The sequence below is a fragment of the Harpegnathos saltator genome, unplaced genomic scaffold (assembly GCF_003227715.2).
Source record: "Harpegnathos saltator strain DR-91 unplaced genomic scaffold, Hsal_v8.6 scaffold10, whole genome shotgun sequence".
NCBI lineage: Eukaryota > Metazoa > Arthropoda > Insecta > Hymenoptera > Formicidae > Harpegnathos > Harpegnathos saltator.
In genome coordinates this window covers 1,118,223-1,145,361 of record NW_020229873.1, presented here as the reverse complement: position 1 = coordinate 1,145,361, position 27,139 = coordinate 1,118,223, and the positions used below count along the sequence as shown (strand labels likewise).

General features: G+C 42.5%; 1 protein-coding gene and 1 pseudogene across 5 annotated transcripts; both read left to right on the top strand.

Annotated features, from left to right (window-relative positions):
• Positions 1-291: 291 nt before the first annotated feature.
• Positions 292-20,094, top strand: dome (cytokine receptor domeless). 5 transcript variants are annotated; one of them, XM_011152779.3, is made up of 14 exons: positions 292-1,202; positions 8,097-8,208; positions 9,756-10,431; positions 10,996-11,295; positions 11,939-12,289; positions 12,761-12,927; positions 13,060-13,234; positions 13,411-13,722; positions 13,803-13,951; positions 14,046-14,940; positions 15,476-15,625; positions 16,109-16,199; positions 16,410-16,479; positions 16,899-20,094. In XM_011152779.3, the coding sequence occupies exons 3-14, from the start codon at positions 9,771-9,773 to the stop codon at positions 18,363-18,365; spliced, it is 4,788 nt and encodes a 1,595-aa protein (XP_011151081.1). In that variant the 5' UTR covers positions 292-1,202; positions 8,097-8,208; positions 9,756-9,770; the 3' UTR covers positions 18,366-20,094. The 5 variants fall into 5 exon arrangements, with proteins under 5 accessions (XP_011151081.1, XP_019700208.1, XP_011151083.1 ...); XM_011152780.3 differs by lacking the exon at positions 292-1,202 and adding an exon at positions 6,959-7,846; XM_019844649.2 differs by lacking the exon at positions 8,097-8,208 and having other exon boundaries at positions 16,124-16,199.
• A 2,270-nt stretch (positions 20,095-22,364) lies between these two features.
• On the top strand, positions 22,365-24,540 carry LOC105190191 (DNA/RNA-binding protein KIN17-like; annotated as a pseudogene).
• Positions 24,541-27,139: the final 2,599 nt, after the last annotated feature.

The window sequence follows — 27,139 nt, the reverse complement described above, 5'->3', positions numbered from 1 at the left end:
ACAAATAAACAGAATATTTGTGTTTATCGAAAGAATAACTTCATGAAGCATGACACGAAATATTAGAGACTTTCGTTTATGGTTGAGAGAGAGAGAGAGAGAGAGAGAGAGAGAGATCGAGGCATATTCGACGCCGAGGAAAAATTTCATTTTTCATTTCATTTCGATCAAAATTCCCTCGTTGCTGTCGCGATCGAGGTTAGCTTTTGAAAATAGCGCTGCAGAGGCCACCTGGTGACTCGTGCGGCGAGCTGCGACTCCATTTCCGAGAACGCGGCGCTTGACGTATCGACTTGACGTCAGTCGCCGATCGGCGTGCTTGCGGTAACACGTAATTTCGAGCGGAGATTTTCGTGCAGTTTCTCTCTTTTCCTCTCGTCCGTCCTGTGCATTCTGTGACTCGCGAAAGATTGCGTACACGGTAAGAAACACGAAGGCATTCTGCAAGATGCAGCAGGATGATCGTGCAGTGAGACCGAGGTACGTGTCGCGCGGTAAATAATTCATCGACGAGTTTACGATCTCCTGACGGAGCATCGACGCCATCTTCCGTCGTTCTCGGCTGCCAGCGCCGCGGCGCTCCTCAGATTGGCAGCACTGGCGATTGATCGCGCATACGTGCGTATTTTACCCAGAATGCGCGTATCGCGTAGAACCATGAGTACCATGGACGACCCTGCTCGAATGTAAACAGAATTCTCTCGCTGTTATGAAGTGACGATATCGGGACGCGGTTCACGGGAGACGTGAGAGCATGTTCGTCGCATGTCAACCCAAACGCGCTGGATTGTCGCGTAACGCGCGTAGACGTGTCTCCGACTCGGCTCGTCGTTGGCGGAGTGTGCGCGTGTGAGTGGACACCGAGGAGTGTGAGACGAGCGACGGCACGATCGTCGTCGGCCGTGGCTCCGAGCTCGAACCCGTTGCGTGCACTCGCGTAAGATCTCTCTCTCTCCCTCTCTTTCTCTCTCTCGCTCGCTCGCTCGCTCTTTTCCCTCCCTCTCACCCTCTCACCGTCTTTCTCTCCCTGCCCACCTCCCGTTGGCTGCTCTTGGTGTATCCGTGACTCTCACGGTCGTCTAAGGATTTTCCCGATACCAACGACGAGTATTCGGAACCGCCTGCGAGAACGATCCGACGTCCGATCCGTTGGGATGAGGAATTCGACAGGCGGGCTACTCGTCGACGGAGCCGTTACGAGGGTGAGTAAACTCCATCTTTGCATCTCTCTGCGATACTCTTTTACGCATCTCGCTCACTCCGCCCGTCTACTACCTCGGCCGCGTTTTAAAAGGCCGTGTCAGAGTCGCGCGACAGGGGATAACTGGGGCGGCGAGGAGAGCACGAGACGCCAACGGGGAAAAGAAGCGAAGGAATGACAAGAGGAGGAGAGGCGAAACGAACGTGCAGCGAACGTGAGCAGCTACCAGCGAGACCGCGCTACCAGACATTATCGCTATTCCCTTTTTGCCCCCTGCCTTCCCCCCTCCCCCGCCCGCCTGCGCTCTCTCCTCTCTGCACCGCTGTCCCTGGGTCGCTCGTGTGATCATTAGCGATTTTTCGGAGCGACTGCGTACATTCTTTCTCGCTCTCCGGGCCGCTCGTCCTTCGTGCTGTGTGGGATACGCTTTACACGCTCGCTCTCTCTCTCTCTCGCGCGCGCGCGCGGTTCTTCTATTGATGCCCGTGTGCATTGTTTCGCTTCGGCGCGCGCGCGCAACCGTAGTCGAGCCATGGGTATATCGCAGCTAGATGTATATGTGTGTGTGTGTGTGTGTGTATTTGTACGTACGTCACGCGTTTAGGATTAGCGTTCCCGCCTTGCGGTGCGTTCTATCGCGACATATAAAGATGTTGGTGCAGCCCGCGCGGGTGCTACTGCATGCAGGCGCGCGACATGTGTGTGTGTGCACGCGCGTGTTTTCTATGTGGTAAATCGCACGCGAGTACATATTACGAGTCTGTTCTTTATAGACGTGCCAAGTCGCGCTATCCGTGCTTGAAACGAAACGAGTGTGCATTTGACACTTGGCGGGCGAGAGAGATGGAAGGAGAGGGGGAGGGAGGGAGAATGAGCGAGAGGGCAGCGGAGAGGGAAACGATGCTCGAAAGATAACGCACAAGATGGTTTGGAGAGAAAGTGCATCATCTATTATCATAAAGAACAAGACCTTGCGAGTGTATCTCGTGCGTATCGTCGCACGAGGGTGTCTTCTTACACGTGTGCGTAGGGGGGAGTGTCCTTTTACTAGTCGCATACACACGCTAATTTACGCGTATGCGTCCGTCCGTCCGTCCATTTGCTCGTTCCTCGTATCGAGTTTGTAGCGCGCTCGCGTTCTCCCTCTCTCTCTCTCCCCCTCCCTCTTGGCTTCTCTCTTGTAAATCGAAATCAGAGGTGCCTTTCGAGCCGCTACGCGGCCGCATGTTTGTCGCTCGTAAAGCCCCGCTGAGCCCGCGGGCTAAAGCGAGATGCTGCGCGCCGTTGCTATCGCGCCTGTAAATCTAAAAGCTTAAACTAACGAATACAAATACTCATACACGTCGGGGGGATATCCCGTTAAGAAACCAGAGGAAAAATCTCCTTTAATGGATAATCCCTTCCTCTCGACACCCTAGCTACTACTGAGAAAAGACTCGCTCTTCTATATTTGACTAACAAAGAACGAAGGAAATGACAAACCTACGTGTAAATAGGTAATAATTTTTTTTTCTTTTTCTTTTTTAATTCGTTCTCGTTGGTGCTTTCTCCGTGCTCCCTTTTCCGTCTTCTGCATTTCGCTCCTCTTCGCGCGATTTGGTTACACCGCTGTTTTTTTATTTCGTTCTCCTCCGCAGGAATGTTACGGGTCGAGTCGAATATTTAATCTCGCTGTTATTTTAAGGAAATTGCAGGTTTAGTGATCAAACAGAAAGGGTTTCATTTCGTTCCTCTTCGCGCGATTTGGTCATGCCTCTGTTTTTTTTCTTTTTTTTTTTTTATTTCATTCTCCTCGGCGGGAATGTTACAGGTCGAATTGAATATTTAATCGCGCTGTTATTTTAAGGAACCTGTAGGTTTAACAATCGAACAAAAAGGTTTTCGAATATGCGAAGTCCCGAACGTTGTTTGTAGCTGTCGATACGGTCCCTTGTTCCCTCGTTTATCTAAAACGACCTTACAAGTATCTCGACGAAGAAATTCGATTAGAGAGGACGCATTCTTCGGAAACTGCCTTCAGACCTGACGCAATCGATTTCTAAAAATCTCAGAACTTAAGATGACGTAAAAAGAGAGAACATGTTTAACAATGTTGTGGAAAATGTGTATATTTTCGATACGAGCCAAGTCATTTCCCGACCGCCGTGCAAATCTTATCCCTCGCGGAGATTCGATTCTTCGAAGTGAGAAATGCTATCCAAACTTCATTTTCCTCGTAAGCTCATCCATTTTCACGAGAAGCGGTACAATCGCGGTTTAAATCCAGCGATTTAAATCGAAAGCAAAGCGCAACGCAAGTCGTCCGCGACAAAAAGAAAAAGTGGAAACGCGCTCGTCGGGATTCGTCGGGATTAATCCCAATATCTAAGCGCGAGTGCGCTTATTTAAGCGATGGATCGCGCGCTTGTCGCATCTCGGCAGGCGGGTATAACCGAAAGCGAGAGAGGGAGAGAGAGAGAGAGAGAAGGAAACACACGGCATTTAAATCTTCTCCGAAACGAGATGCAACGATGTCGTACGTTCGTTCACTCTCTCTCTCTCTCTCTCTCTCTCTCTCTCTCTCTCTCTCTCGTTCCTTCGTCCCGCCGTTCGTAGAGCCGGGTCGCACCGCGGCGACCTTCGCCGAGAAACAAGATGTGACGTCCCGCTCGTAAAATCGCGAGGTGTGTTTTGAACGTCGAAAAGGAACAACCGTCGCTCACGGTACGCGCATAGAACGAACAAGCAAACGAAGAGGAGGAGAAAAAGCAAGACACTGCATTTTGAATCTGTCTGTCTCTCTCTCTCTCTCTTTTTCTCAGACGATGGGATGTAGAATGCAACCAGCGGCGACCTTACGACCGACGAAAGGAGCCCGTTTTAGAATTCCGTCGTCGAGAGAGTCCAGCATACCACGAGGACCGTCCCCGCGGCGAATGGATGGACCGAAGGGCGGATTTCGCGCCTCGTCCCCCCGTTCATTAGTATGCGGCCGGCGCGATGCGTGGAACGCGGCACAACGATCGGACGGGGTCGCATTTAGCGCTAAACACGCCGCGAGAATGTGGATCATGTTCACGATATATAAGTACGCGAAGCGCCGTAGCGGCGGCGGCGGCGGCGATGGCGATGGCGATGCGGCGCCAGTTTCTTCTCGAGCCGCCGAGCAGCGATGCAAATGTGCAATCTTCGGGCCGCGATTGCACTTGCGCCGCGATTCTGTCGCGATTGTTACATCATAGGCGCGGATATGGAATATGCGCGCGTTGTCTCACGCGATAAGATAACGGTATTATATTTAGGCGAATTTCCTAGTTATCGTAGGTATCGCGCGATCCCCGCGTTCTTGGACGTCCGGATGCGGGCGGACGGCCGAGTAGCGTCGAGATGTCGTTATTCGGTATCGGCATCGGCATCGCTGTCGCAATCGATGCCGATATCGGCGATTCGCCCGTCGTTGCTGTTTGCAACGACGATTCTCAGGATCTCGGAGTAACGGTTTTAATAACAAGCGCCGCGGCACAAGACGCGTCGTCGCCCTTCAGGGAAGCGATCGCAATCGGACGATGACGGCGATCGTCCTCGAGGCCTGCGTCTGTTTCGATCATTAATAATCCGTCTCGTTTCGAGAATAGTGTAGAGTAATCCGGAAATATTGATTTTCCAATCGCCGAGGAGTCAACGATACCATCCGCCGCTTCTTCTCGGCTGCTGTTAGCTGCGTGTACGTGCTCGAGCACGCCGCGGAATTCACGGGAAGCCCGGTCTCGGCTGTTTTTTAGAGAAACTTGTCATTCTCCGCGCTGAAGATATAAATACGCCTCGGCGGCGGCGACGGCGGCGGCGGAGGCGGCGCGCGCGCACCTCCTCGCCGCCCCGAGAACGAGAAGCCGCCGTCGAAAGGCCGCGCCACGACGATTTCGCTCTTCCGTTCCGTCTGATACGCGCGATTTATGCGAGGGTCGGGCACACACTCACGTGCTAAATATGTGTGTCCGCGTCCGTGTGCGCCGACTCTCACCTCTTTCGCGGAACCTCGTCTTCCGCGGAATACTATTTTATTTTGTAATCCGCTTTTCGGGAATCGGCATTACGCGTCGCCGTTGCTCCACGATAGATATGTATGTGCGCCGGCGGGAGGTCCAGCGCGCGCACGCGAGCAAACCGGTCGTACTATTTAGTTTTCGCTCGAAACGCGAGTTCTCGTTTAGCGAACAGCCGCGGATCCACCGCCGCGCTTTCTTATCAGGGTTAGCTCATGCGAGTTCACAGTCATGCGTCAACGGCCGGCTGCCCATTCCCCGCGCGCGTTTCTAAAAAAAGAGAGAGAGAGAGAGGGAGAGAGAGAGAGAGAGAGAGAGAGCAGAAGAAGGAAGACGTAGCGCTACGTCATCGGTCATTCGCTAGTGTCAATAAGTTTGACGATAATGAAAATTAGCTACGAGGGAGTACAGGCGTGTGCGCTTCCACACACACATACACAAACAAGCGCGTGCGTGTACGTGAGGCTTTCTTCATAATTTTCTTATCAGTATCTTTATACCTCCGACACGTGTACGTTAGGCATACGCTATGATCGATCCCTCCCTCCCTTTGCCGCCTTTTAATTCGAGTAACGATGGTATCGATAACGCTGACGCGCACTACCGTTGTGCGATGCGTAACGCAGGATTCTCCAATCGCAATTGTGTGATGTTTGTCGTATCGTCTTCTGTTTACGGACGGGACGAGAGATCTCCATTGACAAAAGTGAATCTCTTCGTAACGAGGATTCGCGAGGATATCCGTTCGATTTTTCATTTATCATGCAAGCTCGACGACTCTCGGCAACCAACAGCTTCCGCGAATCGATTCGCCCGGGGGAAGGCGTCCGCTGTGTTATAATGCGGAAATCGCGGCGACGATTCGCGAGGATACCGTGTGCAAGAAGTGCAACGCGATCGATGGGCGGAAAAAGAACGACGACGCGAGCGTCGAGTCGACGAAAATTGCGACCTCGCGCGCGTTGCGCTGCTATTATCAGTTTTTCTATTATTTCACGATTTGCTGACGCGTCGCGCAGCCCGAACGACATCGTCGTCGTCGTCGTCGTCGTCGTCGTCGTCCGGGATAAACGGATCGACCGCGGGGAAAACAAGCGGTATATAAGGTAGCGGCGGGATCGATTTATCGGCGAGATAAGGTGAGCAGCCGGCGCGCGTGATACCGTTCTCTGATTTCGCTGGCTCGCGGAGCTCTCGGCAAACAGGACTCCAATCGTTGTTTACGATGACGACGATGGATGGGAATATCGATCGTCGTCCTCTGCTACGTTTGTTGCGCGATCGTCATGCAATTTGCGCGCGCAAGACTCGGAAGACGGAGTGAAATTGGAAAGAATGTAAAATTAGAGAATCAGAGGAAGTCCATTCGCACGTCCTCTCCTAATTTGGCGTTAGAATTATGCAGAAGCGAGCGAAATTTTCCCTTATTCGTTCGTTTTCGAGCTGATATTTTGCCCGACGAATTGCACACGGATGTCCAACGTAAATTATATTTGAAATAAAATTAATAAGTTGGGCAAGAGTGAGAGCTAACGCCGGTGGACAAACGTATATAACTACAATTATTTATCAATTATTTAATTAATTAATAATCTACGATTATTTGTGAATATCTTAATAAATTCTTGGTAATTGTGCCTGTTGATCGGCGTTATTATTACATACGTTTGTCCACCGGTGTTAGCTCTCACTTGCCTAACTTGTTATTTTTATTCTGATTTGTATCTTTGTGAGCTTAGTTTATATTTAAATTATATTCCATCGTAGGTGGCAGCTGCTTACGAAATTCTTTCGACTGATTCGTCAGTTACAATTTTGAAATGATGAGACAGAAGAGGGGCCTGTGAGATAGGAAAATATTGCAAAAGATCTCTATCAAATCTATAAATCACCAAGTGTCTCGACGCTCGTCTTGAAATCATGATTGGTTTTCTAATCTGTGATCGCAAGAAGTATCGCGATTCTCTTAATTATCACTATATGAAAGAGAATTGCGACTTTTTCGTCGAAGCCGAACGTCGAAGCTCAGACCACAGCTCAGCGCACAGAGAAACCTCTCAATCGGTCGGTTCGCAAAGCCTCTCAATCGTCGGTTTACAAAGAGCCTTTTGCCGCACGATTTGCAAGAACCTCTTGCACGTTCTTAATTAGCAAAAGTCACGCACTCGGCCAACATTCGAATCCATTAGCATTCGTAATGATCACAAATCGTAGCTCAGCGACCGATTATAATTTCAAATCGGAGGAGTGCGAAGATGCTCTCGACGCAAATCGCGCCTGTTTACAAACGTTTCCCCTCTTAGAAATTGTTGACATCCGATCGACAATCTAATCCGTTAAATTCGCTAGACGGAGCTCATACTGAGACTCGATTGTTGAATATAATATTTATTGTTTGGTCACCGAGAATTTGCTCAAGTTTGAAATTCCCCGTGTGTTGATTTTATTTCTTATAGAAAGTCAAAAATATATATTTTTGTCCAATTCGCGCGATCCTCGGGTAGTCGATATAATCGACTGGTTAAGACACTTCCTCTCTCCCCCAGACTTCGCTCTTTGTTTTTTTGACGATCGGATGTATATCCGTGAAAATTCGTTGCGTAACTTACATGTTGATGATTTCGTAAGTAGCTCTGAAAACAATTTAATTGCCTTCTGTTTTTTTCCCTTGCCTTTTTTTTCTGTTTGATTCTTCCCAAGATTCGTTCTATGTTCCTCGCAAAAGATGTACCTCTCTGTGTCAGTTGGCTTGTATTTGTTACCTAATCATTATCTGTGCTGAATGCGAAAATTTTCGTCTTCGAACTTTTCAGAACGATCTCTGATTTTTGACAGATCTCTGATCGTCACTTCTTCCTATTGCCTTTTTGCAGGTACGATACGTCGTTGTTGAGTAGTTGAGTAGTTTTGTATCTCGCTTTATCAGGCCGAAGCGCTCTTGAACTTGGACTAAACATACACATTATTTGCCTGATGATTAATTGGGTGAGTTTTATCACGAGTAAGCGTTGTGTCACTTTCTTTTTTGTCGGAAACTAAGGTGTCCTCCTCCTAATAATTTATCTCGTGAATCGGAATGGATATATTATAGAAATGATTTTTTGTAAAATTATACATAAAGAAAATATTAAGTAAATATTAAACAAAAAACATCTTGGAACATTACGAAAGTCTTTAGTCGAGGATTATTGTAACGGTCAAAACGTTCCATTTCCTATATACGTTATACTTATTTGTATATAAATATTCTATTTATTATTGCGTCTTGTTACAAATATCTTATTTACTCGTATAAACACGAGTATCGAAAATATCGACCTATTCGCCTGTTGACTACATTTAGCTCGCTCGAATCTTTTCGCTTATTTTTGTTAAATATTTATTCTATCGTTATATGTTTCTCATTGGAATGTTCGAAAATGCGAGGTTTTCCACACAATTTTAATGTGCCGTGATGTAAAACGTGCGCCTGGAGAAAGACAGATTATTAGCTGCTGCTACGTACCTGCGGAGATATTCTATGAAATTATTACGCCGGTGCGGAAGGAAACGATTCTAAGTTCGAAAGAAATCGCGTTGGATTTTCCTGTTGTGTTCGCGCGAGTAATGACACGTCCGCGTAAACCGCTGTAAAACGCTGTCCGGTATATTCGTGAAAATCTTGTTCGCTATCAGATCGTTGCGCAACAAAGAGGCGTCATGAATAATTTATTTTACAACAACAACACGTATTCTCGAGGCTATCGAATTTACACACGATACTGTCTGACGTTATAATGTTTATCGATATTTTGCGAAATTACTATTGTCGTTAAACGTAAAATATTCGGTGGGACTTGGAATACGTTGCGCTTTGAATGCACAATGAGGAGGGGAAGAGAGATGGCTGTCGCGTAGAGAAACGTTATCGAGTATTGTAGCTGAACGAAGCTGAATTTATGTTATCGTCGTGTGTTGATAACAAAATGTAGTTTATGATGATTATTGGAAGCTGCCGCGCTCGTCGTAAAAAGCAGCTACTCCGCGTGTCACGACCTTAAATTTACTAATAAAAGATGCGTTCTTCCCCTCGACTTGCGTTCACATAGCACTTACGTGCGTACGTTTCCTAGATTACTCTCGGCAGATCAGTTGTGGCCTAGCTTAGTCGCGGTTCGCATCTCTTCACATCTCATCCGACTCCGTAAAATAGAGCGAGAGATTGACTCTCGCGTTCGTCACTTTAATTCTCCTCATAACTTTAACCTTTCACGGCTATTTTGATCGTACGATATTTCGTGCAAGAGAACTTTGCTGTCGTTAATTTCAAACGAACCATCGTTGCTTTTCTTCCGATCTTATCAATACAAATTACATAATATACATACTAAGTATTTGATGGGAAAGAGAGAGAGAGAGAGAGAGTGAGTGAGTGAGTGAGTGAGTGAGTGAGTGAGAGTGAGTTTGAGAAATGATTAATTATGCAGCCTGCCGTCACTCCGAGTTAACACAGATTTCGAGATCCGTACTTACTGAATCTATTTATTTTTCAGTGATAAGAGCGCATAATGTCCTCTTCGATCGATGTACGTCCGACACGAGTGCCTGAGGAAATGAATCTAGCGTATAGACAAGACGACGCAACAACGAGACATGCCAAATGCCGATCCGCGCTGGATGTCATGTCGCTGAAGTTTCCCGTTGCTCGCGGCAGTTATACAAAATGCAACGAGCACCGTGTATTCAGCAGGAGCGCCTCGTCGGTAAAGGACGACGAGGTGTTCGCTGCGCTAAGAAGCGAGCCGGATGACACGGCTCGCTTGTCGTGGAACGCCATGCCGTCTCCTAGTGCCTTTTCGACTGATCGATGCCCGCCGAGCCAGGAACACGATCGTCCCACGTACAATTGCAGTACAATGAAGCACCGAAGTCGCAATCTTAGACGGGAACGCGACGCGAGGATATACTCACATTTATTTTCGTTAGTTTACTGGATAACAGAATATTGTTATCATCGTGTATTCCGATCGAGAAGTCTGTGGAGATACGACTATCGATGGGGGATCGATTTCTCACGGATCTTTCTCTCCTTCATTTGCATTCTCTTCCTTATGATGCACATGACAGTCCACGCAGATTCCATCGACTCCATAAATGACACAGATATCATTGATACGCACACACCTATCAGTCAGAAACCCTGCGTGCAGGGTCTGTCAACACCAGGAGGTAAGTTCCTTTGAAATTGAACACCGATAACGTTATGTAAATAGCGAGCGCGAAGGATACCCCTTGTTTTATATTGGTACATATGATTCTTGAAATATTTTGTCTTTAATGTTTAGGAGTAATAATTCTTGAATGTACGCGTATTGTATTTGGTAATTATATTGCGAGAGAATTGTTAACTACAGTATTCGAGTTGACGTTTCACTTCCGTCGTTACATACACCCGAGTCACAGAGCGGTGGATAAATTCGGATTTACATATGTATTGTAAAACGCGGAGATAACGTAAACGCTCTGGTCTCTCGCATGCGCGTCCTGCCGGTGTGCTACAATTATAAATAAAACATACGTCTTATCTCTCCTTTTGGAATTCTAGTGTTGAGCTAAATACATGTATCTATATTTAATGCGCCAGCGGTACAGTTCATGCCGAAACTACCGATGAAATTTGAGAGCATACCGATCAAAATATTTAAGACAGCGTATAAATATATTTTACCGTGATTAGTATTTTTGTTGTACTGTGATGTATAGGTTTTGTTGTAACACCTCCATTTTTTACAGTGACAAGGCCGTATGGTGACATTAACATCGAATATGGTACTAAACCCTTGAGGATTATGTGTATATTAGACCCGAGACGAATACGCGAAAAGTTTCCAGGCAAAACCTCTGCGGATCTCTATTTCTTACGTAATACAGCTTTCATAGATAAAAAATACATCAGTATAATCAACGAAACGGCGATATTGTTGGAGGTACAGGATCTGGAGCCCTCTAAAGATCTTTATACCTGCGGCTTGCATGTAGAGGACGGTAAAGTCCATACCGTGGCAGTTTGTCTCAACGAAGTTGCAATTGGACGTAAGTCATCGAGTCTACATATACCTGCTCATACGCATGTATACAGATTGTTTGCTGCATGTATATTTATTTTTCATTTCATTGTATATAAAACATCTAGCGCATTATCCAACGCCATACGGACAGAATACACGTTGTATATGTAACAATCGTCGCATGTACGTGAAATAAGTATTTCTTAGTGGTACAGTAACAGTGCACACATTTATTCTTATCAGCACAGCGCTCAACGACGTTTTACGGAGACAACATTGCGCATTGATTCCCTTTTCGCTAGAATTATGAGCGAATCGTTTGATATGATACGTCTTAAAGTCGTTTTATTATCATGAGCAATAAAGATAACTAGAAAAGGGAGACTATGTAATGTTAAAAGTTACTCGTAGCGTTACTCTTTCTTATTTCGCGGAATTATACGTTATTTTTATGTGAAAAATAACTGCCGCAGATATAGGCACTAGACGGTGTATATATAGTATTAATGACATTTTGCATGTATTATATACATTCGTTACAATAAATTTTAGCGTTTGACGTAACGTTGTACGAAATATACTCGTAATCGATTTAAAGTGATTTATACCCCTTTTTTCACGTAACGCATTTTACATGCTGCTTATTCGTTTTGTTTTCTCTACAACAGACAAACCTACGAAACCGATAAGCTTCAATTGTGTGTCCGACAATTGGGAGAGCCTGCGTTGTTCATGGGTACCGGTGCATAATTATGTCAAAACTACATACAACCTGACTTTCACGTTGCCCGGAAAACGTAGCCGGAAAATATTTCCTTGCCCGAAAGATGTAAACGACACAAATAAAGATGACACGAAGAAGACAGACATCGACATGGCAGATAAAAATTCGTGCTATTGGGACACAAAGACCAATCCAATTTATAGGCAACCGTACGAGACGTATACCTTCATACTGTTTGCGTTCAATCCTTTCGAGAACGCCAGCTTTACGTACAGGATCGATCATTTTTCTAATGGTATGTAAATCTTTAGTGTATAGACATTCTATCACACTCATGTAGAAATAAGTGAGAAATATCGCGTTATTTTCATATACAAGTGAGTATACAAATGTGTTGAAGAATCTGGCGGTTCTAAAAATTTGCCAACAATTTGATCGCATATATGGATACATTATCGAGACTACTTTATTAAAACGACCTTTGTCACAGCTATTTCTGTGATCTCGCAAATACTCGATTCGTGTTTCTCGCTTGTCACTATGTGTAGTTACTAAGGCTGCACTCACTGCCAGCTGCCTGAAAAGCTATAGTTCATGTTACTTATACTATAGATTTTAGCAACACAGACAGTGAATGTAGAAACGCAGTCTGAATAATCAATTTTTTCGAAATCGTCACAAAATGCTCAAAATCATTTTGCAATATATTTGCCTGCACAAAGTATGATATTTGATATTCATCAACCATATTATGTCGTTGCTTCAGTTATTCCACACAGCCCGTGGCATTTGAAGGTGCATGATATAACGCCGGACAGCGCGAAACTGCGGTGGAGTCTGCCCTTTCCGTTGCAAAACTTCCCAGTCGGTATTCATCACAGAATTATGTATCAGAATCAATTGCACAGTAATAGCAAAAACGCTACTTGGACGGTAAGATTATAAATATTGATCTTTGTATCACAAATAGAATGTTTTTAGGTCTTGCCGACGATAGTTTTACAATATTTGAATTTTACGCAAACTGTCACTCGTGCCGTAACGATCATCATACGTTGTCCACAGGTTATCAACATTACTGACAAAACTCGTGAGGAGCATAAAGAGTACACTCTCTCCAACCTGAACTGCGGCTACTGTCAGTTTGATGTCCGTATTCTCCTAAAGAGTGCGACAGCTCCGGATGTAGAACATATGTGGAGCAAGCCTAGCATCGTCGAATTCAGAACAGCGTCAAGCGGTAAGTATACTTTGAGTCGGTATGAGAATCCACCTTTCGTTATCTCTTATCGTGTTTGTAACATTCGAAAGAAAATAATCGTGATTTGGGACCTATGACAAATTAACGTGTCAAATTGCTTTACAATCTCATTCGGTCTGTTTCATACAATTAAATTGTCTCCTGCTCGATTTCAGTACCGAGTTATCCACCGCGAACTGACATCGGCAGCTTCGAGATCACGGAGATCGACGACAAAAGCAGAGACGTGTTCTTGTATTGGCAAAGAATACCGCGAAACCACGAAAACGGAGAGAACTTTACATACGAAGTTGATTACGTGGAGAAGAACGGTGCCGATGCATATTTAAAGAACAAAAATTCCACCGTTGCGTATGTCAAGTATACGATCACAGCGGACAGCAAATATCTATTCAAGATCGCGTCGAAGAATGAAGTAGGCTTCAGCAGCAATCGCTCCGAAATAATCGTACCAACTCAGTCCGAAGGTGAGTACATAACAAGAGGAGAAAAGACAAATAAGATGCAAAGTAACGGTGAAGTGTAATTATCTCATCAAATCTTGCAGTCATCTCACTCGAACCAAATGCCTTTACGAAAATTGCTTACAACGAAACGTTATACGAGTTGTCTTGGAAGCCGCCGACCGCGAAGAACATCAAGAATTACACAATCTTCTGGTGCGAGGACACGCGCGATCGTCCTTACCAGTGTACTGTATGTATTTGCGTTTGTCTTCTACTACTCGTAGAGCATCGCTTCATTCGACAAGTCGAACGCTTGTACTTATCGAGTAACTTGTTACTCGCAGGGTTTCTTGGATTGGGTGCACGTGCCCAAGAACACTACCATGTACAATGTGACCGTGACCAATCCATTGAAGGTGTACCAATTTGCGATCTCTACCAACACGGAGCAGACTAGCAGCGGTATGGTATGGGCTTCGTGTACGGTGATACACAACAAGGTGACCAGCAAGATGAAAGACGTATGGATAAACAACATTAATTCGAGGTCTATCGAGGTTGGCTGGAAATTGGACTGCTCGGATCGCGTCGGTATTATAGATGGCTTCAACATCTATTACTGTCCTATTATATCACCGTATAATCTGCAATGCCAAGAGAACACCAAGAAGAATATTACTATCGTGGCCGGGCCGCATACGATACACGGTACCGCTCGCGAATTACAGCCATATACTACGTACATGTTGTACGTCACGGTCTTGACCAAATTCGGCGAGGGTTCTAACAGCGACTTTCTCTACAACACCACTCTCGAAGACGCGCCCAGCACCCCGCCGCAAAACCTGCAAGTCATGAACGTGACAAACACGACCATAAGTCTTCGATGGGAACTGCCTAAAGAGATGAACGGGGTACTGCGGTATTACGAGGTGCTGTTCAATGGCAACTCCATGAGAGTTGAGGACGTGCTTAGTATTAACTTGACGAGTCTGGAGCCATATACTAAATACAACATCAGCGTTCGCGCCTGCACTATATCGTGCAGTAATGCAACATTGCTAACGCAGCGCACGAAGATCGGCGTGCCGGGCAAGATAAGCACGCCTTATGTGTACTCCAAGAACGGCAGCGAAGTTGTCCTCAAGTGGAACCGGCCGAAGAATAGCGGCGGTCCCGTGCACTATTACGAGATCGCGCTGCACAACGTCAAATACATCCAATACACCAACGCATCAGGTGAACATTAAAGCTAAGGAACTTTAAGGAGAACTGATGACTTTTTACTCACGGATTTTTTCGTCTTTTGAGAACATGAGGCAGTTGATCTATGCATTTAACTATATAAAATTCAAAGGTATGCTTCTCGTGCGATGCAAAGAAATTTGATCGCGAAATGTTCCACTCGATGTCTTTTGTTAGTTTTCCTGCAGTCAAATTCCCAACTGCGCGCCGCGTACTCCTGTCGCATTAATTATAAAAAAAGAAAAAATTATACGTTTTATACTTTTTGTGTACAATTGTTGAACTGTTGAAACAACACATGGAGAAGAAATATTTGAAACCTGTTATCCTCGATCTCTCACACGATTTTCCAGTCGCTACTTTATAGCTTAAAAGAAAGAGTTGGTGAGTCGCTTGTCATCAGCTTTCTTTATTAGCTATAACTCCTTGGTATGTTGCTGAATCATGATATGATTCAGTCTACCTTTGTACGAGTATGTGTAATTTATATGAACAGATGCTTATTTGGATATCACTGTTCGTATTGTAGAAATACGGCTATCTATTCCCGACTGTAAGGACGTTGACAAACCTCAGGAACCATCCTACCTTCTTCGAGTGAAAGCTGTTAACATCGTTAATGACACCCAGTTAAAAGGACCCTGGTCTGATCCGGTGGAATTGAATTGTTATTCCGACGGTGTGTATTTGCTGTATTCTGTAATAAAGTAGTAGCCTATGCTGATTAATCCTTTGAGCGTGGAGCAGCGTAACGAGAAAAGTGTTCTTTGTTTACCGGAGTTTAGGGAGATTATCGAATGTTTCGTCTGTAAGACTAACGAGATATCAGATACAGCAGAAATAAAGATAAATATCCGATATTTCAAGCGATAAAGCCTGAATATAGCTGAGATCATTGTCAACAAATGCAAATGAGACAACTTCTGAAAATGATTCATACGAACTGGTTCATAATTCGTAGTAGTGAACTCTCAGCACACACCCTCAAAGAATTAAGTGACAAATCTTAAATGTTCATATCGACTGTGCAACCACTTATTAAGAAAGAAACGCATTGCTTTCTTAATACATGGTTATATTGATACATTATTTTATATTAATCTTGGTAATATTTCTTATACTTATAAGAAATATTAGTAAGTACGATTTCCTTGTGTAACAGGACCGTCCTTTGCAGCATGGCTCATGATATGTATCACCAGCATCATCGGCGTCGGAGTGCTCTTCGGTTGTCTCGTATACGGTTCTAGAAGGTAAAGAAAGAAAGAAATAAGATGCAATAAAAAAAAAGAAAGAAAAATAAGATGGAGATACTCGTCGTGGCGAATCTTGCGCATTCGCAAGTTAATCTGCAAATGTGCAAGCCTCGGCAAGGAGTCGCGCGAAGAATTGTTCTTGCGCGGCTCTGGCTGTCTCCAGTTTCGCGGTTCGCTGTAATGTTCTGTACCGTTTTTCTCTTGCAGGATGTGGTCGAAGTGTAGGGCGATGCAAGACGTCGAAGTGAAACTACCGCCCGGACTCGCTCCGAACATAGTAAGTGAGACAGATCTATCTACCCAAGTAACAGCACTTAACCTTTTGAGTGCGGAGCACTTGAAAACTAAACGATTGCTGGGGACGAAATACTTCGAGCTGTTGTACGTCAGTCGGTTAAAAAAGTCTTCTTGAAAAGTCGAAAGCACCGGGACAAGTGGACCGGGACAAATGAGAAAATTTCATTTAACGCCGTCGCTAAAATACGTATAAAAGAACACGAATATAAGTGTCCATCGCAAGTTGGCAACTGTTGCCTGTGTCGAGAGTATCAGCCGAAGAAATTCGTAGGGTGCACATATATACGCATCCCAGCACTCAAGAGGTTAACGGCGTCTGCTTATGCAGTCTTCGCGGATGCAACGATCGCCCGAAATCGCGCTATGGTGTATCGTAAGACGTGTCTCGTGTCTGCGCAGAAATTACTGTCAAACGTCGGCGAGCAGCATATGCGACAGCCGTCCGCCGATTCGAGCGGTTGCTCGAGCGCCCAGGACTCTGTCACCTCCTCCCTCACGACCAACTCTCAGGTTTCCAACGACAGCGGCACGGACATGGCATCCGACCCAGCATCGCCCGACAAGCTGTTGGAGTCGCTACCGAGTCGGGAGTCGAAGAGGGTGCGACAAAGGAACGTGGGCAATGCGCGATCGACGGAGAACGGGCAATGGGAGTTGTATACGAAAGTCACCAAGTCCAGCGAGCCGGTGCTGGGCGAGACGCTGTCGTTGACGCGGTCTACGCCCAATCTGACCGAGAGTGCGGGTTGCACGACGTCACAGCACACGTGGTCCTCTACCGGTTACATCAGCATGCCGTCCTCCGAAGAGGCGTCGTCTAACCCCAGCCCAGTGCCGAGGGAGAACCCGTTCATCGGCACCGTCTCCGGCATTGCCACTGCCAACTATAGCGTCGTCGGTTCCATGCCTAACAAGCCCGGGCAGATTGTCAAGTCTGAAGACTCGTCGGCAGCGGGCAAAACGGCCGCCGCCGCCACCACCGTCGGCGATGCTTTGATAACCCTCCAAACGGAAGCAGCCAAGTCCTCGAAACCGTATATCGCGCTCTCCGCCTTGGAGAAGAAACTGAAGAAGCCGAAACACGCGACTAACCCGTTAGACTGGGATGAACTGACATTCGTCGAGCCAGATAAATGTAACAATCCGGACACGCAAGCGTCGTTGCAATTCGATTCCGACTCCGACAAGATCTCCAAACCGTATGTGCAGACCGGTCTGATAGACACGCTGGAGAAGCAGTACCTCTTGAATCCGATCGTCGAAACCAAAAGGAACCTGTTGTGCGGTTCCTTCATGTCCACGGGTTCTCACAATAAGTCCTTCGTGCCGACGTTGTTCTCACAGGCTTCCGAGTCACTGAAAGAGTTGCCTTCCTCGTCGACGAAACCATACGTCGCCGTGTCGTCGATCTCAGAGGAGATGGCAACGACATCGCCGACTCACGCTGCCCAGCACAAATCTTCGTCGCGGAGGCCTTACGTTCAGCACGCGATACCCGCTACGTCGAACGAGACCTCGACCAAGCCGTATACGCTCGCGAGCTCTATACGACCGTTGCAGCAACGGGCAAAGACAGAGTTGTGCGCGAAAGTGACGAACGATGATGAGAACTGCAAGAAGGTTAACACCGACGACAAGAACTCGAGTGTCAAGGTGGAACCGAACAGGCTGCCCGTCTTCGCTAAGCAGAGTACTGGCTACGTCACGCTCGCTGAGAACCCCAGCTTGGGGAAGTTGAAGCCGGCTCCGACGTCGTCTCCGAAGCACCTGGACAAAGCACCGCAGCAGACGCAGACGACAACGGCGACCGGCCAGTCGGCCGATGGACAGTACAGTAAGGTGACGGTTGTGCCAAGTACAATGTAGTGAACGAACACGACAGACGCGCGTGTCTATTCCTTCCTCACGGTGGACAAGTTTAACTGCCACTCGCGTGAAACAATGAAAGAAGCAAGTGCGATCGCAATAGGATAGGTAGCTCTGCGCGAATGATGACACGATGATGTTGACCGCGCGAAGAACGAGTACGACCCGACCGCACGCCTTACAATTCCCATCGAAACGTTCTCGGTGCCGCCGCGACTCGAGGCCGACCTTCACACGTACGCGAGGTGTCGAAGGACGCGAGGTGTGAGACGTTGAAAGAAAGTGTTCGAAGCGAAGGACACTATTTTTAAGACTGAAATGTAATTCTTAAGGAACCGCATACGCGTACACTTTCGTCTGTTGGCCAGCGCTTATGGGTTTCGTCGCTGCTCGAGAATGTAAACGCGAGCGACTTTGACCGGGGCTAGCCGAGACTATGTTGTAATTAGCGACGCATCAATCATGACCGAGTTCGCCAAGATACGTGTACGACCGATTGAATCATCGCGCGACGATTATTGCGGGGCGGTGAAATATTTCGGGATTGTTTCCGTTGCTGTTGTTTAAATTTGAACGCCGCCAGAATTACGACGAGAATTATACGATTCTCTTCTGTCTCTTCGCAGTCTGTACAATTTGACGATACGAACGAGTGTCCCTTTCTTTTCTCCTCTCTCTTTCTCTCTCTCTCTCTCTCTTTTTGTATTATTCCTTATGGTTGTTACGACAACGGAAACGAATCTTAGTGCAATGACCTTATTATCGGAATTCTTATTAATTTGTGTACATATTTATATAGGACGGTTTTACGTGTAACATAATTTTGCACACGGCTTACATAACGATGCGAGATATATATACATATATATATATATGTATATGTGTGTATATATATATATACAAATATATATATACGTATGATCTTTTATCCGACGGGCGAGCTCTCCCCCTTTGACTTTTTAGTAATCAGATTTTAGGAGTACGATATGTGTGTGTGTGTGTGTTGTGTGTGGAGTTTGCGGGTGCAAACTTGCCGCCTCGTTGACACAATCTATTCACACTTGCGTGTTGTTGTTAATTAACATTTGAGAAATTGTTAAATGCGAAAATTTAAAACATGTGCTGAATCGCATATCATTTCTATCGACATATTACGTACACACACATACAACGATCACGCTACCATTCATAATCACGTTCATAATCAATACGTTAATTGTATATCGATGCTGACTCGATACTTATTCGACGAAAAAGATCTTGTACAGAGTATTGTAAAATATATTTTTATTGCTTTTCCTCTCTATCTATAACTGTGTCTCTCTCTCTCTCTGTTGTAATCTTTCTCTCTCTCTCTCTCTCTCTCTCTCTCTCTCTCTCTCTCTCTCTCTCTTTCCATTTTCTAGTTTCATTATTTATATCACGTACAAATTTCTCTCGCCTTTGTGCCGGTCGCCGATCGGCCGTACTGTTAATAATACTGTATTGCCATAATACTGTAATGCCATGCCGTCGAAACCTTGCCATTCGTATTTATTCGTTCTCGGAGCCCAAAGCTGCTACTTTTTTTTAACTTTTCAATACTCGCATACCGCACGAATCATGTTAGAAAGATACGACGACGACTTCGTTCTTTCGTAACTTTAAAAAGATACAACGCCGCCGGTGAAGAACCATTAGTTTATAAATAATCATTAAGGTGAAATATACAACATTTATATCGAAAAAATGCGCTGTAATTCCTCCCCGGACTAAATACGTTTTTCCCTACCGGGAACGGGTATCGTGTATCCATAATTTGGGCGAGTGTGCGCAAATTATCGATAATTGTCAATTATTGACAAATTGTCGATAATTAGATATCCACGAGGAAACTGAGAAAAATACTGTTACACGTTGCGATGCGTCGCGTATCTTTTAAACGCGACGTATCTTTTGTCCTCCACTGATTGATTTTGTTAGAAATCTCAAAAATTTTTCCAACAGAAGGCGGAAACTTCTGTGTGTGAATCTAAGTGTGTTTTGACGGACATCAATCTCGCGGATCTTTATTGCGAGATTATGAAAAGAAAAAAACCGGACGTTATATGCATGTCATCGTTGTATTCCATGGTATGTGTATGTGTGTGTGTGTGTGTATGTTGGTCGCACACTTATGACGTTTTTGTGCATTTACTGCGCGATAAATAACACGAATATGCAATAGATCGGGCGGCGCTTGCATATTCGATTTAACCCCTTCCGTGGCAGAGCAAAATTCAGTAAAATGCACTGAAACCGCCCCAAAAAAATGACGAGGCGGATTTTTTCAATAATTTGTATACTTCAGTTTTTTTGGTCGCTGAAGCCGAATTTGAGGTCAAAATATAGAAATTCAAAATGGCGGATCGAATATGGCGACTAAAATGTTTAGAAATGCTTAATATTATAAATAAAAGTAATTGGTCATTTCTCAAGTCACTAAATTAACGATTTTTATATAAAAATCGCTCTTAACGCTCTTGCTGCTCGCTGCGAACTAACTCGTTCGCTGCTCGCTCTTCGTCGTACATCCTCTGTTTTTTGGTACTACCGAACACTCGGATTCCTTTAGGCGCTGCGGTCAAACGACGCCAAACGTCGCGCGAAATCCATTGATGACGCCGCTGCCCTGTTCTAACGATGCCGATCCCTCCATCGGACGCCGCGGTCTCTTCTCAGTTTCTCTCTCTCACTCTCACACATCCCGTGTGTGAAAAAAAGATTTACAATTTTCCGACATTTTAATTTGATTATAGTTTTTTTTTATTAACAAATTATAAAAAACTAAGTTGAAATTCGTAATCAGCGACTCAAAAACTACTTGATAAAAATTCTACAACAATAGTTATTACACTTAAAATTCAATACAACACGAAATTGATCTGGACGCACCCGCGGTGCGTCCATGCCACTTACGGCACGGTTTTGGCTGGACGCACCGGTGCGTCCGTGCCACGGAAGGGGTTAAATATCTCAAAAAATATTAGGCAAGTAAAAAAATTCAGACAAAAGTTATTCAAATTAATTGGTGGAGAAAGGCGGTGTAATAAAAAATTGGGGTTTCCATTTAAGATTTTTATGTCAACCTTGATGACGTTTCTCAAGGTCATTCCAAGGTCAAACAATTATCAATATCTGATAGCTTTTTTTAAGCCCTACAACTTTTGTTTCAAACATTGTTTTAAACAATCATTTTTTGAAATAATTAGCCGTTCCGGAACTTTTTGCAGACCCTATATGTGACATGCGAAATGTAATAATCAATGCTGCAACCAATGATGCTTCCAAAACCTGGCAACCTGCTCACGCGTATATATTATTTATTAGTTCATTCACATGTGGCTGTTAAGTTGAGTCGTAGTGTGTGTGTACTCAAGTGTATTTGATGTTTTGTAAAAATCAAAAGTGTTTAAAGTGAGATAAGACTAAATAAATTCAATATTTTAAACCAAGCACTAAACATTTCAAAATATACCACGATGTAATCATATGTGTATAATTGAACTGGATATATACTGAATTTATCTTTTTCTTAAGTATGTTGTTTATTATGGGATCCATTCAGATTTTTCTATGAAATTTAAAATTCCTTAATATGTGTAGGATGGATGAATAGTGCATGAAAATGTCTCACATTGATTGCCAGGTTTTGGAAGCATCATTGATTGCAGCATTGATTATTACATTTCGCACGTCACATATACACACATTTATTTATTTATTCACTTTTTTACGTTTTTCTTTACATTCTTTTTTAGTTTTCCTTTTATTATTTTGCATTTAAGTCATTCAAATAAAATATCTTATTTTAAAATATATTATTTTGGTGTTACACAGCATTTAATTGCTCAATAAACAGCACAAGAAAAGCAGAGCATGTACATAAAAGGAGAAAGGGAAAAGGAAGAAAAAGAAGTCTTTTTAATTATTGATATTAAGATGAAGTTTTTTGTAATAAAATGGAGCGAACATTTGTAATTAATATAAGGCAAAAATGTTTACAGGGAACGCTACAGTACAAAGGGATTTAATTAGACACCAAATATAATGATTGGTTGGACCTAGTAACTCTCTAGGTGAAGCTTCCCACCGGTTGGTTATGTCCAATTGAGTCCCTGCCTTTCCTGTAGAGAGAGACCCATAATAGATTTGTATGTCCGTTTCTACCAACCGTGGTTAATTTAATCGACTGGTTATTCCATCCGAATGGACCAATTGCATTTAACAATTCTAATTAACGACAAATGTGATTGGTCAATTCCATTGGAATAACCAACTGATTAAGTTAATCAAGGTTGATAGAAATGGACATTAGGGAATAATATTTATATAGAGAAATTGTATTCTATCTGGAACAAATTTCTCTCGTCGGTCCTTAACCTGTAATTCAGTTGTAGGTTATAAACGTGAAGGAGAGTGCATAAACAATGGGAAAACACGAAGTAGGCACCAAAGTACATTGCTAATAAGATCAAAGCAAAAGGGTTGCAGAAATTAAGATAGTATTGTCAAATGTGTCAGAAACAGTGTAGAGATGAAAATGGTTTCAAATGTCATACGATGTCGGAATCACATCATCGTCAACTGTTGCTCTTTGCTGAGAGTGCGCACCGATATATGGACCAATTTTCGTGAGATTTTTCGAAAGGCTATTTAAACTTGTTAAAGAGGCAATTTGGTACCAGACGAGTACCAGCGAATCGAGTATATCAAGAATATATCTCTGAGAAGCGATATGAACGCAACCGATTGGTTGACATTAAGCATGTTCGTTAAATGGCTAGGAAGTACTCGACAATGCATTGTCGATAAAACTGAAAAAGGTTTGCATATTGTTAATAGTTATTTTTACAATTGTTGATAAAACTATAGAAATGTAATTACTAAGACTAAATTTCATAGAATGTTATTTTTCAGGATGGTATGTAACATATATTGATAGAGATCCTGAAACTTGCTGCACAGGAGAGAAAAGCAAAGGAGGGAAAAATGGATAAGGATGATGAAGAACGATTAATGGATTTTATCGAGAAACAAATACAGAGAGCAAAACAAGATATAAAGGAAGAAGAGAATGAGACATCCAAAATACCATTGACACGTCCTGAGAATGATGCACCTTTAGTTCTAGAGATTAAATTGAAACCAAAGCCAAAGTTTCTCCCTATACTGAACATGAAGCAGAAGATAAGAAATGAAGATATTAATGAAGATACACCTGTTCCAAGTAAATCAACTAATGAGAAAAATAAAAAACGAAATGAAAAATATGTAATAACGATGAAAAAATGAAATCTACAAAAAAATTCAAAAGTGATAACAACCCATCTGCAACTGAAGGTTGACTTAAGTAAGGTTTAATGGTTAAGGTTACTTCAAAGAGTCTAGGTGACAAATATTATAAAGCTGAAGACATGGTTCAAACAGTTGGCAAAGATAGTTTCATTGGTAAAGTAAAACTGAAGACACCGGAAGAAATTAATGGACACATAGAACTGGATCAAGAATACTTGGAGACGGTCATTCCTGCGATAGGAATGGAAGTCCTAATTCTTTGGGGAAAACATAAAGGCAAGAAAGCAGTAGTAAAAGAATTGCATATAGACCATTATAGCATAGTTGAACATGTTGAACTTGAGCAAGATAAGACAATTGTAGAAATGCTTCCATATGAACAAGTTAGCAAATATATAAATATATAGATTGACTAGTCGCTCGAAAAAGAATCATTAGGAAAAAAATAATGTATTTTCGTATTATTGTAATATCTTCAATATACTTGTTATGTTACTCTCCAATACCTGTGTACAAATTAAACAATATATTAAATATTAATACTTAGTGTATAAAGTATTATACAGACAATTTGGAAAGCAATTTTCTACAAAACATTTGTTAAATTTTCTTATTAAATATTTAATAAGTTGAGCTGTTTAGATTTTTTACTAAGTATATATTAGTTTATACATACATGCTGGCACATACATGTAGGTACATATCTAAGATCAAAGTGGTAAAAAAAATATTACATGTACATCATCTGTGTAATGAAATACTGTAATCTACTAATTGCCACTCAAAACAGATTTGAATTTATATCATAAAAATCAGACTATTACATTAACAAGTAAGAAATGTAAAATAAAACATGGTTTTCAAGAAATTAATACATATATAAATTTTATACTATCTTAATTTTTTTTTATGAGAGCATGTGACTAATATTCTAGAAATCTTGCATCTGTATATATTTTCAATTTTTTTTCTAATTACACTGATAATAGAAGTGTTAAATATTATTTATTTTATACACATCCAATTACAAGATTTCTTCTCTTGTGAATGCTGTTGTATTACATGTCTATCTCAGTTAAGAAAGTAACAACAGATATTTTGTCTATTATATTATTAGGTTGTTGCAGATGAAATGGCCATTTTTTAATTTTTAATTTAAATTTTTATTCAACACACTTTATATACATTTCGTCAATCGAAATAGTCTCCCTCCACCTCAATACACTTCCCCCAACGTGTTACAAGCGCATCAATGCCTTTCACGTAGAAATTAGAAGAGCGAGATGCAAGAAATTCGTTGAACGCATTTTTCACGTCGCTTTCTGTTTGGAATACCTTTTCACTTAAAAAGTTATCCAGATGCTTAAACAAATGGTAATCAGTTGGAGAAAGGTCAGGAGAATAAGGAGGCTGAGGGAGAACTTCGCATTTGTATTCTGTTAATGTTTTTAGTTTTTTTTGTAATATGCGGTCTAGCATTATCATGGAGCAACAACATACCGCGTCTATTTAATAACGCCGGCTGTTTAATACGCAGTTTTTCCATCACATTATCAATTTCTTGGCAAATCAAATATTTGTCAGCATTTATAGTTTCACCCTTTTTTAAAAACGAAAAATGCACAATACCCTTGGCAGACCACCATACAGATACCATAACTTTACGTGGATGAAGGCTCGGTTTCGGCATGTGTTTCGGAGCTTGATCAGCATCTAACCACTGGGCAGAACGTTGACGATTGTCATAAAGAATCCACTTTTCATTACACGTTACTATTCGATTTAATATTCCTTCATTATTGTGTCGGGAAAGCAGAGATGAGCTGATTTCCATACGGCGAAGCTTGTCTCTCTCAGTCAGTTCATGTGATTACCCATTTGTCAAGCTTTTTCACTTTCCCTATGGCCTTTAGGTGTCGGTAAACACTGGAATAGTGAACATTGATGCTGTGTGCAATATCTCGAACTGATAAACGTGAGTCTGCTTTAACCGTGTCTTTCAAAACATTGTCATCAATCATTGATGGTGCATGGCCGCGAGACAAATTGTCGAGATTTGTATCACCAAACCGAAACTTTTCAAACCAACGTCTAATGGTTCGATCACTTACAGAACCTTCCCCAAAAGCAGTGTTTATGTTTCGCGTTGCCTCGGCCGCACTATGGCCAAGTTTGTATTCATACAAGAATATTATCCGCATTTCTTTACTTTCCATGTCGAAGAGACAGCGATTTTCAATGATATAAACAATGTGATAAAAGTAAGATTATGCATGCAAATTTACGTGTGGGGCATATACTTTTCAAATATCACGCATGCAACGACAGCTGCATGAAAAAAGCTGAACTACTCGGCCGGGAAATTTGAATTTTGAAAAACGTCCATTTCATCTGCAACAACCTAGATGAGTGAAAAAGTTTTGATAAACCTCGTGATAAAGAGATATGAAATATTAGTTTTTAGACTTTCGCGGCCGTTGATACCATCAGGGTATGTTTCTTTCGGATGGATACCGCGTCGTAATTCAGCTTTGTGGCACAAAGCTAAATTACAATGCGGTATCCATCTGGAAGAAACATACTCAGATATGAAATAATTTTATTAAAATCGATTTGTTCATTCTAATAAAGTGTAATTATAAAGTAAGTAAAGTAATTACTTTCTATTATTTTTCGTCAATTTTCACCAGATAAAGGATAGTATTGTTTTTAATAAAAATATCTTTTTTTCTTTGTGTCAAAAAAATTTATCAAAATTTTTGTCAAATTTTCTCACCCATTTTTTCAACATAAAAAAATATATTTTTTAGAATAAAAGTTATTAGAATATAATTATTTAGAATAGAAGTTATAGAAGAAATAGAGATCAAATAAATAAAAAATTTACTGTTAAGATATAGACATCTTTTTAAAGAAACAATAGCTATTAATGACATGCAGGGTCTGCCAAAAGTTCCGGAGCGGCTAATTATTTCAAAAAATAATGTTTAAAACAATGTTTGAAACAAAAGTTGTAGGGCTTAAACAAAGCTATCAGATATTGATAATTGTTTAACCTTGGAATGATCTTGAGAAACGTTATCAAGGTCGACATAAAAATCTTAAATCCTAAATGCTCTATTTTTTGTTAATTTATCGATCTTTCGAAATTTCGAAATCATCAAATTAACAAAAGTCAGGGAGCTATTGTAACAATATATTCTTGAGACCAAGTAGAATAGCAAAGTCTACTACCATTTTTTATCCCGACAAACAGTTAGCGAGATATCGTAAGTTAAATATTAAACAAAGTTACCAAATTATCCTTAAATATCTCAAAAAATATTAGGCAAATAAAAAAAATGTTTCAGACAAAAGTTGTTCAAATTAATTGGTGGAAAATGACGGTGTAATAAAAAATTGGAGTTTCCATTTAAGATTTTTATATCGACCTTGATAACGTTTCTCAGGGTCGTTCC